The sequence below is a fragment of the Colias croceus genome, chromosome 12, assembly GCF_905220415.1.
Source record: "Colias croceus chromosome 12, ilColCroc2.1".
Classification (NCBI taxonomy): Eukaryota; Metazoa; Arthropoda; class Insecta; order Lepidoptera; family Pieridae; genus Colias; species Colias croceus.
In genome coordinates this window covers 10,580,447-10,595,952 of record NC_059548.1, presented here as the reverse complement: position 1 = coordinate 10,595,952, position 15,506 = coordinate 10,580,447, and the positions used below count along the sequence as shown (strand labels likewise).

At 35.5% G+C, this 15,506-nt stretch overlaps 2 protein-coding genes across 3 annotated transcripts in view; one reads left to right on the top strand and one right to left on the bottom strand.

Annotated features, from left to right (window-relative positions):
* Nucleotides 1-3,100: 3,100 nt before the first annotated feature.
* LOC123696535 (ubiquitin-like modifier-activating enzyme 1) lies at nucleotides 3,101-12,351 on the bottom strand. The gene is made up of 9 exons (XM_045642808.1): nucleotides 11,471-12,351; nucleotides 9,292-9,702; nucleotides 8,807-9,065; nucleotides 7,373-7,548; nucleotides 6,996-7,217; nucleotides 6,468-6,719; nucleotides 5,264-5,383; nucleotides 4,572-4,757; nucleotides 3,101-4,232 (listed from the first exon to the last, which is right to left on the bottom strand). The coding sequence occupies exons 1-9, from the start codon at nucleotides 12,203-12,205 to the stop codon at nucleotides 3,459-3,461; spliced, it is 3,135 nt and encodes a 1,044-aa protein (XP_045498764.1). The 5' UTR covers nucleotides 12,206-12,351; the 3' UTR covers nucleotides 3,101-3,458.
* A 1,001-nt stretch (nucleotides 12,352-13,352) lies between these two features.
* The window catches only part of LOC123696536 (protein real-time), a 53,956-nt gene continuing 51,802 nt past the window's right edge, over nucleotides 13,353-15,506 (top strand). Inside the window, exon 1 of one of the 2 annotated variants that reach the window (XR_006752093.1) lies at nucleotides 13,353-13,688. Coding sequence is in view for 1 of the 2 variants with exons in the window: in XM_045642809.1 (XP_045498765.1) it covers nucleotides 13,626-13,688 (63 nt within the window). In the remaining variant the exon portion in view is untranslated. The remainder of the gene's footprint in view (nucleotides 13,689-15,506) is intronic. The other variant, XM_045642809.1, reaches the window with a different exon arrangement.

Genomic DNA, 15,506 nt, shown 5'->3' with positions numbered 1-15,506 from the left:
CCTTAAACTCAAAACTTTTGAGTCAATTTTTAATTAATTTAATTTTGTTAATGCACATGTGCTTCATATAATAAGGTAGACTAGACTATAAATATGTAACAAGAACAAAGAAGGACCTAAAATAGGTCCCTGTGGAACACAAATGTTAATCGACGCGCATCAAGAAAACGGTTTGTATCATAAAAGAATATAAAAAAGTACTATATTTGTACAGTGATATGCATTTAGTAAAAATCGGTTATTTCAATATTAAAAACTGACACTCCAATTTTATTATTATAGTTACCTCTAGTACTTACCTAGATGAAATAAAATGTTCTAGCTAATTATGTGATAATATCGACTAACTTGAATGCTGTAAAGACAAAATATCATTTGCATAATATATTTTACAATATAATATATGAAATACCTACTCTTATTTTATAAGGATTCTTATTCCTACGTTACTAACTAATCACATGTAGAAATAAACGTAACGTAGGTACTGATAAAGACTGATTTATGTAGGTATATCTAACTAAGTAAGTATATCTCGTTCCAAAATTTTTAAATCGTAAGACTGCGCTCACTCGACTCACTCATCGTCATTCATTTTGCAATTTTTCTAGAGATGTGTACATTCGCGAATAAATTAATGATGGATTGGGACAATATGTTGTTGATTACATTACTTGTAAAAGTTATGAGGAAAGTAGAGAAAAAAAGAAACAACATTTTGGGTTGACGAAATTTGCGTGAATAAATAATCCTCCTCGGGAATAAATTGTTGTTATTTGATTTTGAATATTATTTTAATTAGGACAATGTCGATAATAGTTTGATAATGAAAAATGTGCTGCGTTGCGCCTCGCCATATCTGCGCCAGGCCTAATTCGTACTAGGGACTTATTCTTTTCGCATATCATTCGACAATCGATATCGTCTCATTTTTAATAATTCTTTAAGCAGCCATTGCTAAAGAAATTATTGTGACTAAGTTTAAAAATAAAAATATAAGTAATGTTTTTGTTTGCACGTGTATAATCAAATTCGTTAGAAATAAATTAGTCGTGTAGGTACTTTAGTGATATAGGTACCTAGCTTTCTTTTATTGAAAAAAATAAGTAGTTTTAAAGCCTTTCCGATACAAACTAAAAAGCTTCTATAAATTATTAGTACTATTCCTAATAATTCTTTTGTTTTAAAGTTATTTCTCTATATTCGTATTGAAATAATTTATAGATAGGGAGGCGAGGTAGCTAAATGGCGTAATTCAACGGCGTCGTCGAGACTTATCAAAATCGAAGGAGAAAATAATTTCGAAAAGAAAAGCTTCTATGGTAAAAACCATTTTAGCGGTGGGTTTGGCGTGTACGGATTTTCAAAAATGTAAAAAAAAACAGTTACTTGGGCATTCTCGAGCGCGTCAGATATTCATACTACGTATGCCCCAAGTGCCTCTGATAACAACGGTATACTAATCTGCCGGTTTGCGTGGTGGGGCTAGGCATATAAATTCGTCAAAAATGCACAAAAAAAAAATTTACTCGAGCGCGTCAGATTTTCGGAAGGGGTGTTAAGTAGGCCCCAAGGAAGCTCCCCTTAAAAAAACTGACGATTACGGCATGACGATAAGTTACGATGAATTTTTGAAAATGCAGAAAAAAAAGGCCTTTTGAAATACTCGAGCGCGTCAGATTTTCATAGGGGAGGTTTATCTCGGTATCCTGAAAGCATATTTTCTTAATCTGACAAAAATGTTGGTGGGTTCTCTTAATCTGACCGAAAAAGGTTTGTGGGTTTCTTTTTTTTTATCACCGTTATTTCATATCAATTTTTCTTAACACCCTCAGTTTTCGAGATATACTCAAAAAACCGGGAGTTTGAGTTTTTATGATGCTTCAAGTAAAAAAAGGTTTAAATTTGGAAAAAAATGAAAAGAGCCCTTTTTTTGTAAAATAAAATTACCTTTTTTGTTTATTTTTTGGAAAAAGTAAAGTTCGCGACATATATGCTGCAACGCGTTTTTCGGAAGACGAAATGGCTCCTCCAGACTTCCGGTCATGCGGAAACCGGCAGATTTTGTATTTTTAGTAAGTTTTAGATTATATTCTTCAAAATAAAAATAAAAACAATCGCGCTCGAGAATGCCGGATTAACGTTTTTTTTTTACAAGTTCGCGACCCTATAACTCGGCGGCGTCAAGGACTTATGGTCAGATTAGTTAAATTTAGTCTTAAAACACTAAAATCAACCCCCAATATCTTAATCTGACGCGCTCGAGTATTTCAGACTATCGATTTTTTTTTACTAATCTGATCGTCTATCCTAGGCGCGCGTCACTACATATAGAGCTAAATAGTTAACAAGGTTGTTCTATTAGGTCTAAGGTATCTCTCATATCTTAAACTGCCACGCTCGAGTATTACAGAAAATTCCCCTCTTCGCCTCCCTATCTATTATATAGGTATATGGGATATTCTGTGATGCTTAATTGCTTAGTTTGCGCTTGTGATGTATCATTTTTTGATGTCGGATGTTAGCTTCATTGTTATATGTTTTGTTATAGATTAGTTACTATCTGAGCTAAGTATCTGAGTTATACCATTTTTAGGATAAATTATCTGTAGTGTAATATACTTATAACTCTTTGGTAGAGATAGTAAGCTCGTATTACTTGCTCTGAGCTCGTGAGTTTTGTACATCGCGAAACGCAACTCGAAAAGGTCTTCTCGGTAATTTATCTGAAGCATTGTTTTTCAATTCAATTCAACAGTTCCCTAGAAAAGCTTGTTCAAACACTCTTCATTTTTATTTTTTATTATAGTTGGTCACCCACATAAATCATTTTTTCTAATCCTTATGAAATATCAAATAAGAAGGCACTCCTTACTACATCGGTTATCTTTCAGTGTAAGACTCATCAAAATCGGTTCAGCCGTTAGAAAGATAAATACAGAATAAACACAGACAATTTTTTTTAATTACTATGTAGATACATTATGCATATGGTAAAAAGTAGATTCTAATAATTACAAACAGACACTCCAATTTTATTATTGGTATAGATTAGTAGCGTAAGTTCGAAGTAATAAGTTGTTAAAATAAAACAAAAACGTTTGCTCAAATTTTATTTTATTTATCCTTCATATACAGACCCATCTGATTTAATTTCAAATTCCAATACGGACATTAAAATAATAATAACGAAACGAACAGCACAATGTGATAGTGAGCAAAAGTAACTACGATAAATATAAAGTAATAATAGACGATGAAAGCGTGTCTCGAAGCACTCAAAATAATTTGTCCAATCACGGTTATCACTGTACATCGCTGAGGCACTCGATTAAAAATCTATAACCTAATCGCTGTTAAAAATACCCTCTGTGTGTGAAAAAATTCGTAAACATCGCGGCATCGTAAATGCGACGAAATGCCTCGGTCGGTCACCGATCTGTTTGTTTATCACTTGGTTAAGGCAGAGTATATTTCACGTAGGGCACTTCGATGTCGTTGTCGTCCTCGTCGTTGCAGCACAGTTCGAACACTAACGCCTTCACATGGGGCTCCAGCTTCTTCTTCGACACTTTGGTCACAACTTCAGACATGGGCAAGTTCAGCCGCTCTTGACGCTTGTTCTTGGGCATGAAGAACGAGTAGAGCATGCACACACCTTGCGATAACATCGTGATTTCCAACTTATGTTCATTCTTGAAGTAATCGATGAACTCTTGCAAGGTAACTTCACCTTTGACTTCAAAGCGGTCCCAGAGCGTCCATTTCTTATCGTAATACGTGTTGGTTGGCGCTGCGATCGGCTCAGAGAAGCCAAAGAACGGTAGTGCGAGGTTAACAAAGCCGTTCTTGAACACATCTAGAGTATTGAAACCTTGGGCGAGTTTGTAGAGTTCGAGGCAGACGAGGCCAGCAACTACAGAGGTTGTAGTCGCTATGGCTGGGATAATCTTTCCTGCGATGAGCTTGGAGCGATGTCTGTCAGCTGGAGGTATGTTATAATTGGCTGCACGTAAATTAGAAGCAGCTACAATGAAGTCCATGTGGAAGTTGGTGTCGTCATCCTTCTCGAAGTCCAGCGGAGTGATCTTGAGGTTGCCGAGCTTGCTGGGCGGGGGCAGGTCCGATACAATGTTCTTGACTCTGTCTTGGTCCATTTCGTCGTTGTTCTGTTGTAACTGCGCATCGGTTACCGCGATTTTAACGCCGGATCTTGGTTTGAATTCTGGTACCTGGAAAGATACATATTATATAAGAATATGCAAGTAATAAATTCTATATGCAATTTTATATCTTTTTATCCTTGTAGACATGTAGAGTATGATAATGTTTAATGTTCACTAACTTTAAGATTAACATTTTTAGCTTAGTTAAAATTTAATTTTAAATTCGAAACTCAAACTATTCATTTAACTAACTTCAGAAGCACTTTTAAATTGCCAAAATACATAATTTAACATTTACCACCATTTCGGAAGTCATTTTCTACAGAGAAGAGCCAGCAAGAAACAATCTTGCGTACTTTTACTTATTTTTCTTATATCCCGCATAATAAATAATCACAAATTTACCTTAATACTATCAGCCACCTTCGCGATACGTTCCCTATCGACACACGTGGGTATCCCATAGACCTGGGCCCTCAGGTTAGCTGCAGCCACAACATAGTCAAGATGGAGCTCATTGTTGGGGTCGAACGTGAGCGGTGCGGGGCAACGCTTGGGCCCCGACCAGAATGGGGCCCCGCTGGTTGTCACCTGTATAGCAAAAATATTATTTGACAGCAATTGCTTTTATATCTTTTTAAATATTATGCATTTGAATGTGGTGTAGAAGCATCAATGGAACTTATAGTTTTGCAGACACCGCGTAAAATATTTTTTACGTAATCAGACTCGGAAAAAATCTATGTATAAATACTCTGAAGAAGTGAATTTTTAATAAATCTATAATCCTAATAATACGTAAGTTCATTAATATTCAACAAATTTGCGAAATTAGGCCGTCCATTCTATTTTAGACTAATCACAAAAACATGTGGTCATAGTATATAATCAATTTGTCCAGTAACCATGAAGACTTCGAGAAATTTTAAGACAAAGATACAATCGAAAAAATACACATTAAGGAATTTTTTAAAGTATTTTTTACATAATCAACATATTCGAAATTTTGTCATCAAAGCTCTAACGTTTGCCATTGAGTACATCAAAGCCGTAACACCCTGTATAAATAAAAAAATAAATAATACACCAATACACACCTGATCAGGCGGGAAGTTATACAGCAGCTGTTTGATCTGGTTGGAGTACTGCGCCTCCCAGTGCACGCGCGCCCACGTCACGCAGTCGTCGAAGCTCAGCGGCCGCTCGTTTATTGCGTTCTGAAATAAGTATATTCATTTAAAATTTAGGACGAGAAGGTATCAAATTGAGAGTGGGGATGATGTAGAAATTTTTAACGGAAGTAAGACGTGATTTATTCTTCAAATTTACGAGGAGACTGACTGACCACGCTCGTGCCAAAAAGTTCGTAACGTCGAATAAAGTAATGTAAAAATCGCGTTTAAAATCTGTCTTTATTTAATTTCAATGATACTGGTGTAAAATTATTGACAAGAAAGTACAAGTGCCAATGTTAATAGTTAATGAGTATTGTTTCACTAAAATATTAATCCGGCTCGAAGGACCTTTCATTTTTGGTCCTTCGAGCCGGATTCACATTTTTACACGTAACAATGGGACATTGATTATTGTAAAAAAAATTTGAACACGATTATTTTTGAAAAATTGTGATGATATTGTAAATTACGAAAACGTGTACGTATTTTTTTGACATGACAAGGAACATGTTTTGCAGCATATTGTTCTTTTTTTGTGTATTAGCGGGCAAACGAGCTGGCGCGTCATCGGATTAATGCGATGATTGGCGCCGCCCATAATCACCCACAAGACCTGTACGATTGCAGGTGTGTTGTCGGCCTTTTAGGGAAGAGTACGCTCTCTTTTTGAAGTAACCTAAGTCGTATCTGTTTTTAGCATTATACCACATCCATTATAATGGGGCGTATCAGCGCACGGTGAGGCAGCATGACAGCTCGCAGCTCGCTCTAGCGCATATATGCCTTGACCTGGATCTCTATGAAGCGGAAAGCGCGTGGATTCCGCTACAAATCTGCAAGTGCGGGATGCCCTGAGCCACTCACCCGCACACTCTCCAGCGCGTCCAGCGGCTGGCTGCCCGGCAGCTTCATGCTGCGCTCCAGGAAGTGCGGCTCCCGCAGGTACTGCGCCGCGTGCTCGGCCGCTGCAGAACTGCCCGCCCTGAGCCACTCACCCGCACACTCTCCAGCGCGTCCAGCGGCTGGCTGCCCGGCAGCTTCATGCTGCGCTCCAGGAAGTGCGGCTCCCGCAGGTACTGCGCCGCGTGCTCGGCCGCTGCAGAACTGCCCGCCCTGAGCCACTCACCCGCACACTCTCCAGCGCGTCCAGCGGCTGGCTGCCCGGCAGCTTCATGCTGCGCTCCAGGAAGTGCGGCTCCCGCAGGTACTGCGCCGCGTGCTCGGCCGCCTGCCGGAACAGCCCCTCGAACTCGTCGCGCGCCCACTGCAGCGTGTGCTCGATCGCGTTCGGGAAGTTCTTCAGCGTGCAAATGGGTATGCTCTTCTCTGGTGGGTCTTGGGACGAGCTGTACGACTCGGTCAGGAACGGCACCACCACCTGGAAGGGAAGATTTATGTTGATCAATGTCAATACTATAAACGAAACAGTATCCCAATTATTTGTAGCACTTCACCAATTTAGCAAGGACGCATTAAAAAGGGCATTAAAGATGTATAACAGTGACATTTATGTCATGACAATGAAGTTTCTTACCAATTCTTTGGTTGTTGCAATTTTACAAATTAGTGTAAATGTAAAAGAAAATTTAAAATTACTATTCATAAACACACAACTTTACATGAAAAAACATTTTTTCAGTTTGCCAATCATTACCTGAGTATTTCCCTTAGTACCGAGCGTGCCGCTCTCCAACAATGGTTTCCTGTAGTACACACAGCGCCTGTCCATGTAAATCCTAGCGTCCACATTGTCCAGAGCGTTGGCCACACCGTCCAGGGCTTCGAAGAACGCATCATCGTACACGCATTCTGTTTCTGGGCACACGCGGTTCTCTTGTGCGAGTACATTCATTGATGGATTCATTTTTTTTACAGCCTGAAATAGGTAACAATGATTTTTATAGTTTATTCAATGTAACTCAAAATTGTGACAGAAAAGCAAAGAAAACTAGTCACTTTGGTGTAAAAAAAAATTTTCATTCAAAATTCAACAAAAATGTCTGTAGTTTTGTCGCAATTTGCAATATCTACCTTAGCAGCGGTGCTCGACTTGGGTTTCTGCACATCATGAGGCCGGAAGAGGAACTGTCGGTTCAGGTTGGACTTCTCGATGAGGTCCATGTCTGTGAGGGTCACCTGCCCCCCGCCCGCTCCCACACCGATCATCGCGAAGTTCTTCAGAAGCTCACAGCCGATGGCGCCAGCGCCTGGAATATACATAAATTAGTTGTCATTTATTGTAATATGTATTACTAGCTTCCGCCCGCGACTCCGTCCGCGCGGTTGTCGGTCTTCGCGTGGATGGTTTATATTTTCTCCATTTTGAGTAACTCTGAAAATGATATCTTATAAATATCTATTGGACCCAAATACGGCTAGGCCTATAATAATACGCAACGTGTGTTCGCGGTTCTACGGAACAACGTCTATGGATAAAACTGAAAAATTAAGATTATTTTTTTTCTACGTATTTTTCCAGGATAAAAAGTATCCTATTTTACGCCCAGGATAATAAGGTATAATTATACCAAGTTTCATCGAAATCGAACCGGTAGTTTTCACGTGATGTCTTCACATACAGACAGACAGACAGACAGACAGACAGACAGACAAAAATTTTTTTAATCACATATTTGGGTTTGGTATCGATCCAGTAACGCCCCCTGCTATTTATTTTTTTAATATTTTCAATGTACAGAATTGACCCTTCTACAGATTTATTATAAGTACAGTACTTATAAATTATCAATACATACTTGTTTGGTTATAAAATGATTAAAACATTTTCCTTTGATCTGTTGTTTCATTGACATCCCTTACATGTTCCTAAGAATAATTATTTTTATGTAATCCAATAGGCATACCTGTTTATTGACCTGTCTTTTAGATATTACGCATAATATACGCACACATTGGGTCAAATTTATTATATTTTCAATTTTTAAAAATACTACATGACTAGATACACTTAATAATTTAAATACTATAAAATCCGTTATTAAGAAACAAAGTTATTAAACACGTAAACAAATTACACATAGGCTGTTTGTTTATTATTAGAAATAATAATGCCAGAGCCTAAGACTTCTGTTACCTTGAATCAGTTTTAACAAGCTGCGTCACTAATTATAGAGACTATAAGGAAAATAAGCTGTATTTATTTTTATTACTATTTATAAAGATGTTGATTATGCATATTGAACAAATTGGATACATAGTTTTGAGTACAAGGTATTATAATTGCCTATAATACAAAAGAAAATTGTGTTGTAACTTGTAACATGTAACAAAAATTAATGTAACATTCTTGCACATTATGAAAATTAATTTGAGTAACCTACTAGCGAAACACGAAAGAAAACAGTTTTTAAACCTATGATAGGTTTCAATAAACATTCTAAAAATGTTATACATACATCAAAATCTCTGTAACTTAGAAATTGTCTAAATAAAACAAATACATACCAACAATGAAGTATTTAAGTTCGCCAATTCTCTTCTGGAAGTCCTTGCCGAAGACAGCCACTTGTCCATCATATCTTGACCCAGTCGGCTTACAATTCTCTTCAGTGAGCAAGGCCTTGTCTTTGGGCAGACATTCAATGGCATCCAGGTATAGCCACTGGACGATGGGGTGGAACTTTCCAGAGCATGCTTTCATCACCTCTTGTGCAACTACGCCTCCGATCGCTGCATTCATTGGGTTTAGATCGCCAGATGACACCTGTGGATTTTTAAATCGAATAAACATTGTGCTTATTGACATGGATCTTATTGTAATTCAAAATTACCAAAACAGATACATAGATAATTAACAAATGTCTTATTTTTGACATGCATGAACTGTGAAATTATGTTTCATTTAAGACTAAAGATTTAATTAAGATTATATGAAGGTATAAGAAATAATGTAACACTGTCCATATAGCTTAAAATTAATCATAGCTTACCTTAGCAAAAATTTCCAAAAGCTCAGTGTTGAGTTCGACATCGCTCTCCTTGAAGATCTCTTCCGATTTCAGTAAATTCTTTACATATTCCACAAATTTAGCAGCATCATCGTTACTCCAGGGCTTCGGCAGCCTTCCTTCTGACGCTTCAAACTTATGCAATGCAGCGAAAGCAAGATGTAATTGCTGTGGATAGTCCATCTTGGCGAAATCGGTGATCAGGAACTCTGGTTCCTTCAGAGATTCACTAAGAGGTTTGAAGCTGAGTTTTTTGGGCATCTTCACTTGGGTTACGATGCCTCCTCTGAAGTATTTCGAAAATTTGGTTGTATCTCCAATGCTGAAGGTATAGGGACCCAGTACTTTGATTTTGCGTGGTTCACAGCCATTAAGTTCTGTCATGCCTTGTACCTACAAGAAAATAGTTCATAATTTTATATTTGCTACAAATAAGTACACAAAGAGAAATATAATTATGTAAATTTACTATTTATTTATGGTATTTTATACTTTTCATAGTGTAGCGACACCTCGCTCTGAATCGTGCAAGCGAAATGTTTCGCTACAGAGCTATATATACAACTTTCCGACATCATCCATTGGGGCCTTCACGGCCGGCCAGTCGAGTAGACTGGTCGAGGATCCTCCCTTTTTCGATGGAGGAATTCCACCTTCCTTCCTCCACAGTGGAGGGGGGTGGTGTAGGTAACTCATTACACATATTATCATAAACATAATATTATATTATATTTATTATGTAAGTAAATAAGTGTAAATAGTTTTTATTATTTATTAACTATAATAACAGCTATGAATTATTTAAAAACAAATACAAGTCATCATCATACATTATATACCTTGAATATTTCTCTATTTTACATGTGGTATACATATTATGCAATTATTCTTCGTACAATTTATTTTAAATAAACTATATTCGCTCTATTTCATTTAATTGAAACCTTGAAGCAGTTTGCATGATAACAAATTGCATACATGCAATATGCATATTATTGGATTTGCCTATGTACATGGTGTTATATTTGAAAGCAATAAAAATAAAATGTTTTAACAATTGTATGTAATGCACCAAATAGTGCACAATTATTTTTTAAGAACTGTTTTTTTTGTAATAATCCTATAAAAATAAATATAATGAACAAGGCATTGGCATTTACATTTAAGTTAAACATACATTGATACATTTTCTGCTGATCCTTATTAGTAATAAAATGCGGTTTCAATAACAAATAAATAGAATTTAAATAAGGCTGTTGTACACACAGTTTCTGGTTCTCATAGTTTATCTTTTACTTTGTTTTAGTGGACACAATGTTTAAGTTTACGATTTTTTACTACCTACAACACAAACATACAAAAAAAAGGATATTGCAATATTTGCTGTATACTGCATAGCAATATGAAGGTAAAATATGTACATAATAAGACAAAGAAAAATGAGAAGATAGTATTGCATGCAACTAAAACCAAAATGAAATTAATTTTACAAATGCATAAGTATTATGAACTGAATTCAATTCCCATTTTTTTTAATCAGCTAAATATTGAACCTGAGACTTTAATAAACACATAAGTGCTAATCACTGAACTAATAGATGGTTAATAAATATAAACAAAGAAATAAATAAAATAGACAGGTCAAAAGATTTCTAGTGTAAACAATACCTTTTGTTGTGTGATTCATATGAATTGAGTCAACTCAATAAAAACTAAGTTCATTGCACCCATAACTTAGGTGTTCTTATGAAAAAATGATAACAATACAGTTAAATGCTAATGAGTACCTATAATGTGGAAGAAAAATATTTATATTTTGCGTTTTCTTTTCTTCATATTATTGTCATTATGTGTGATTAGTGGGTAAAGGAAATTTTGCAGTTATTTTGTTGGAGGAGAAAAAAAATATTCTAATCATTTTCTGTGTGCTGCCATTTGCCAACCTTAATAATACTTATTCACTATTGATTTTTCTGTATTGTTTTAATCTTGAGCATTTCATAATATTAATGAAGGTTAACACATTAATATGATGTATTGCATGTGTTAGTCATAGCTTGATCTATAATCAATACTTCATCTTGTTACAATATTGCTATAAATAGAATATAATCGATTAGAGAAACTTAATATTACAATACTTAGTAAAAATGATACTGACCTCACTGAAGGTAACATAGTCACCATCTTCCAGACCATGGCGAGTGTCATCTAAGCAAGTAACAACTGCCTCGTATTCATGAGTAATATCCGCCACCATAGCAGATACAGGGTTTTCTCCAGTGACATCGTAAACAGTAAATTCAGGCCCAAAGTCGCAAAAAACTTGTGAAAACAACCCTCTAGAGTCAGCGATCACCAAGGCTATGTTATTGGCATGAGTGATAGCCGCTACACGGTCCTGTTCAGCTCTAGATGCACACGTAAGCACAACAACCCTGAATTTCTGCAGAAACTCCTCTGTCAACGGACCGGTATACGCCGTTGTCGGTACGTAGTGATTCAATTCTAATAGCTGCTCGCATGAAGCTACAGCTCGGTTTTGGCCGATTGTATCTTCAGACAAATAAAACTGTGATGATAAATCAGCTATTGTGCATGTCCGATCATCATGAAGGGTAACCGATTTTACGCCGCCCAAAATCACATTTTTTGCAACCTCAACTCCCAAACCTCCCAATCCAGAGATCAGGACGTCGGAATGGGCCATGCGACGCATAGCATCGTGACCGAGGACGTAGAGCTGCCTCGAATACAAACTCTCGTCGATTTCATCTTCTACACGCGTTCCATTGTTCGCCATTGCTGATGATTTGCAACTCGCTTCTCCTATGTTTAGCTTCCGCTTTTTAGCCGGGGGGTCAACGGAATTATCGGCGACTTCAGCACTAGACATCGGGCACGAACGCGCACAATTTTGACAGAATTTTGCTTTTTGTTTCTTCAGCACAATCCAGAAATAATCTTCAAATGATTGTGGTCGACATTCGCGCTTCACCGTTCGCTTCGTTGAAGGCCCGCTTACTCACTGTCTTGAAGATAGCTACAAGCAACGTGGAAAAAGAGCTCCGGAAGTATATTTTTAAATAAAATTATATTTTTCTAATGAAAGGAATAATTATTTATTATAATTTTTTTAGAACAAGAGCTACAGAAATTTATTACCTTTTTGGATCTTATATTTTTTTTGAAGATAAAACGCAAATCTTATGACAGATTAAATAAAAGAAATTAATTATTTTATTTTTACATTCTGTGGTTATATTCAATTTATCTTGAATTTATCTTTTCATAAAAATTACTAAATGTCTGTGTATATCCTTGGTATATCCTCAAAACAATTTTTACCACTCAATGTATAAATTAGTATTGTATTCTACATGAATTTAATAAGAATAATTATTAAAGACAAATATAAATAGGTATTAAGAATCCTTTAAGAATCTATTTAAATACTTAATGTGTATTATAATATTATTATGATTTGATCAATAAAATTTAACCCAATAACACTGTTTTGGAGATCCATAACCACATCCGTAACCCATATCTATTGTAGTCTTTATACCACAGCTTTATACTAATATTACAATGTTTTTAAGAAACAATGAATCTTTTTTAGAATTGAGATTAGGTATTTAATTAATCTCTGATGAATAAAGTATGTATTTTTTTATATTAAGTTCTAAACACAGTTCCTTAGCACAGTTCTAAATAATTTCTGTGGAAATTAGGAAATATTTTAGGCCGCATGTCCACCTGCAAGAAAACTTCCGCGAGAAATGTCTGACAGTCTGTCCGACAGCAACTTGCAAGTCTAATTCCGCGTTTCCACCTGCAAGTAGACTTGCAAGTTGCTGTCAGACAGACTGTAGGACATATTTTCTCGCGGAAGTTTTCTTGCAGGTGGATAGGCGGCCTTATTACTCTTTTTACTCTGTCCATAGATTGCAAAAAATTGACAGTATCTGTCAGTATTTCATCCATTTTGTCTTGTTGACGCTCACTGATTGGTTTAATTTGCTACAACTTCAGTATAGTCCAAGCGATTCCATTTCACAAATTCACAATTCACAGTTCGCTCGACGTTGTTTTGTGGCTGTGCCATCAGGCATAGCGATTGCGGTATTTTTTTGTTTGACACTCATTTATTTTGGTATAATGTTTCGTGGGGAGTGATAGGAATCTATGTTGATAACAATATTCGTGGACATTGTTTCATGAAATATCTTTGAAACAGTATGAACTAAGAACAAAGTTGCGTAAAGGATTAGTGATTTTTTTGACGTGTTTATTTCCTTCGTGGGACTGCTATCATGGTGCAGGAATATGTCTCGCCCGTGAGGGTTCATAAATATCCTTTCGAAATGGTGATGGCGGTGAGTAATCCTTGTTATAATACTTATCGCCCGATGATAGCTAACTTTGAAGACCTAAGTATTCTGTGTCAAAGTTGTTAGTAGAGCAGTAAATAAGACATCCTTTCAAAACAATTGGTGTTTGCCTGCATTGAGCATGAATTACACATTTAATAAACGTTCTAGTCATTTATTTTCTTATCTGTTATGTGTAAAAGTAAAATACTGAGCTTTAGCTTAGAATTTAATATAAGTGCATAAGAAACTATCTTCATTATGCAGTCAACTTTCAATGAGTTACACTGTCTTTCTTTGCCATTCATAATGTTTCTGGTATTAGAAAGAAAATTTGTTCATTGGGCAACCTTATTGAAATATTTAAGTAGTTAAAATTCATTGCATTGGTTTTCTTATTAGATTATTATTTTATAGAACAACTAGAGAAATAGAGAGTTTTAATTTTTATTCAGAGATAACATCTTTTATAGCTTTAAAATTGCCCATAAAGTATAAATAGGACACATTGATTTATTCAAATATTCTGGTAATTTTTTTTATATATAATTCTACTCAGAATATTTTAAGCCAATTTTATCTATAAACCTATATTTGTTATTTATTATATTTGAGGTATACCATTATTAATTAGTGTTACCACATTCTTCCAATATCATACATGTGTATATTTTTATCCAAGAATTATTCATAAATCCTGAAGGATGTTTACACACTTTGGCACTAATTTTACCATCCAATGAAATGGTGTTGCCATCATACCTACCTAATAATGAATAAAAAAATCATGTATATAAATCTTTCATGATGTGTAAATATGTATGATTTTTTGCTTGTTTTACAACTACAGGAAATAATGGAAAGGTCAAATGAATTATTGATAAGCTAAAAAAAGAAAAAAAAATGTGTTTTGTTACATTTATCGATATTGTACAGTTTATGGGATAGCTGGCTAGAGTTGCATAATAATATTAAATCTATTAATAATTAATTAACTGTTGAAACTGCCCTGTTCTATTATTATCCAAAAATAAGTATAACATTTTGTTTTGAAAATGTTTTTAAGCTATTGCATAGCTTCTATCACGGGCCTTGAGCGTGGGGACCGAATCGAGAAATTCTGTTACGAAAAAACCTCACGCTCCCCACTCCAATCGGTCCACACGTCGGTTTTTAATGGTTCTGTCAAAATTCTAATGTTAAAAAAATGTAACATTTCCGTTCCATATAGGTCATGTAATTTTAACACAAAGTTAAGGTCAGTTACGAGTTTACAGGTCCGCAAAAAGCAAGTGCATTAAATGAATTGGCTGTGTTCAATATTATTGTTGTTCTATGCAAATAAATGTCAGCTCCAAAATTGGTGATAGCAAATAGATGATTGAGAGTGTATGTGACCTTATTGATATTTTTATTTATTTGGTTGTGTGACTCATATAATGCTAGCATACAAACACATGGAGAGATTAGAGGCCGAATTGCATAGTTTTGTGAAGTAGCAATTATTATCAATACTTTGGCAAAAGTAATTTTGAAACTAATAAGTTTTGTTTTATTTTAGCTTGCTTGTCTGAATAGCTATATCACTAGACTTTGAATATATGGTTATTTCAAAGAACAATTAAATAAATTGAAATTTGTTAATTACCATATTAAAGCAGTACTGTTTCCACACTGGAATAAGTACGGCTATAAGGCATACAGGTAACACCCCTGTAAATAATATTGATCAGGATATGTATTAATATGTTAATCTTTATTTTAATTTTCTATGCTAATGCTAATATTATATTAAACTAGCTGTGCTCCTGTGTGCAGCTCAGC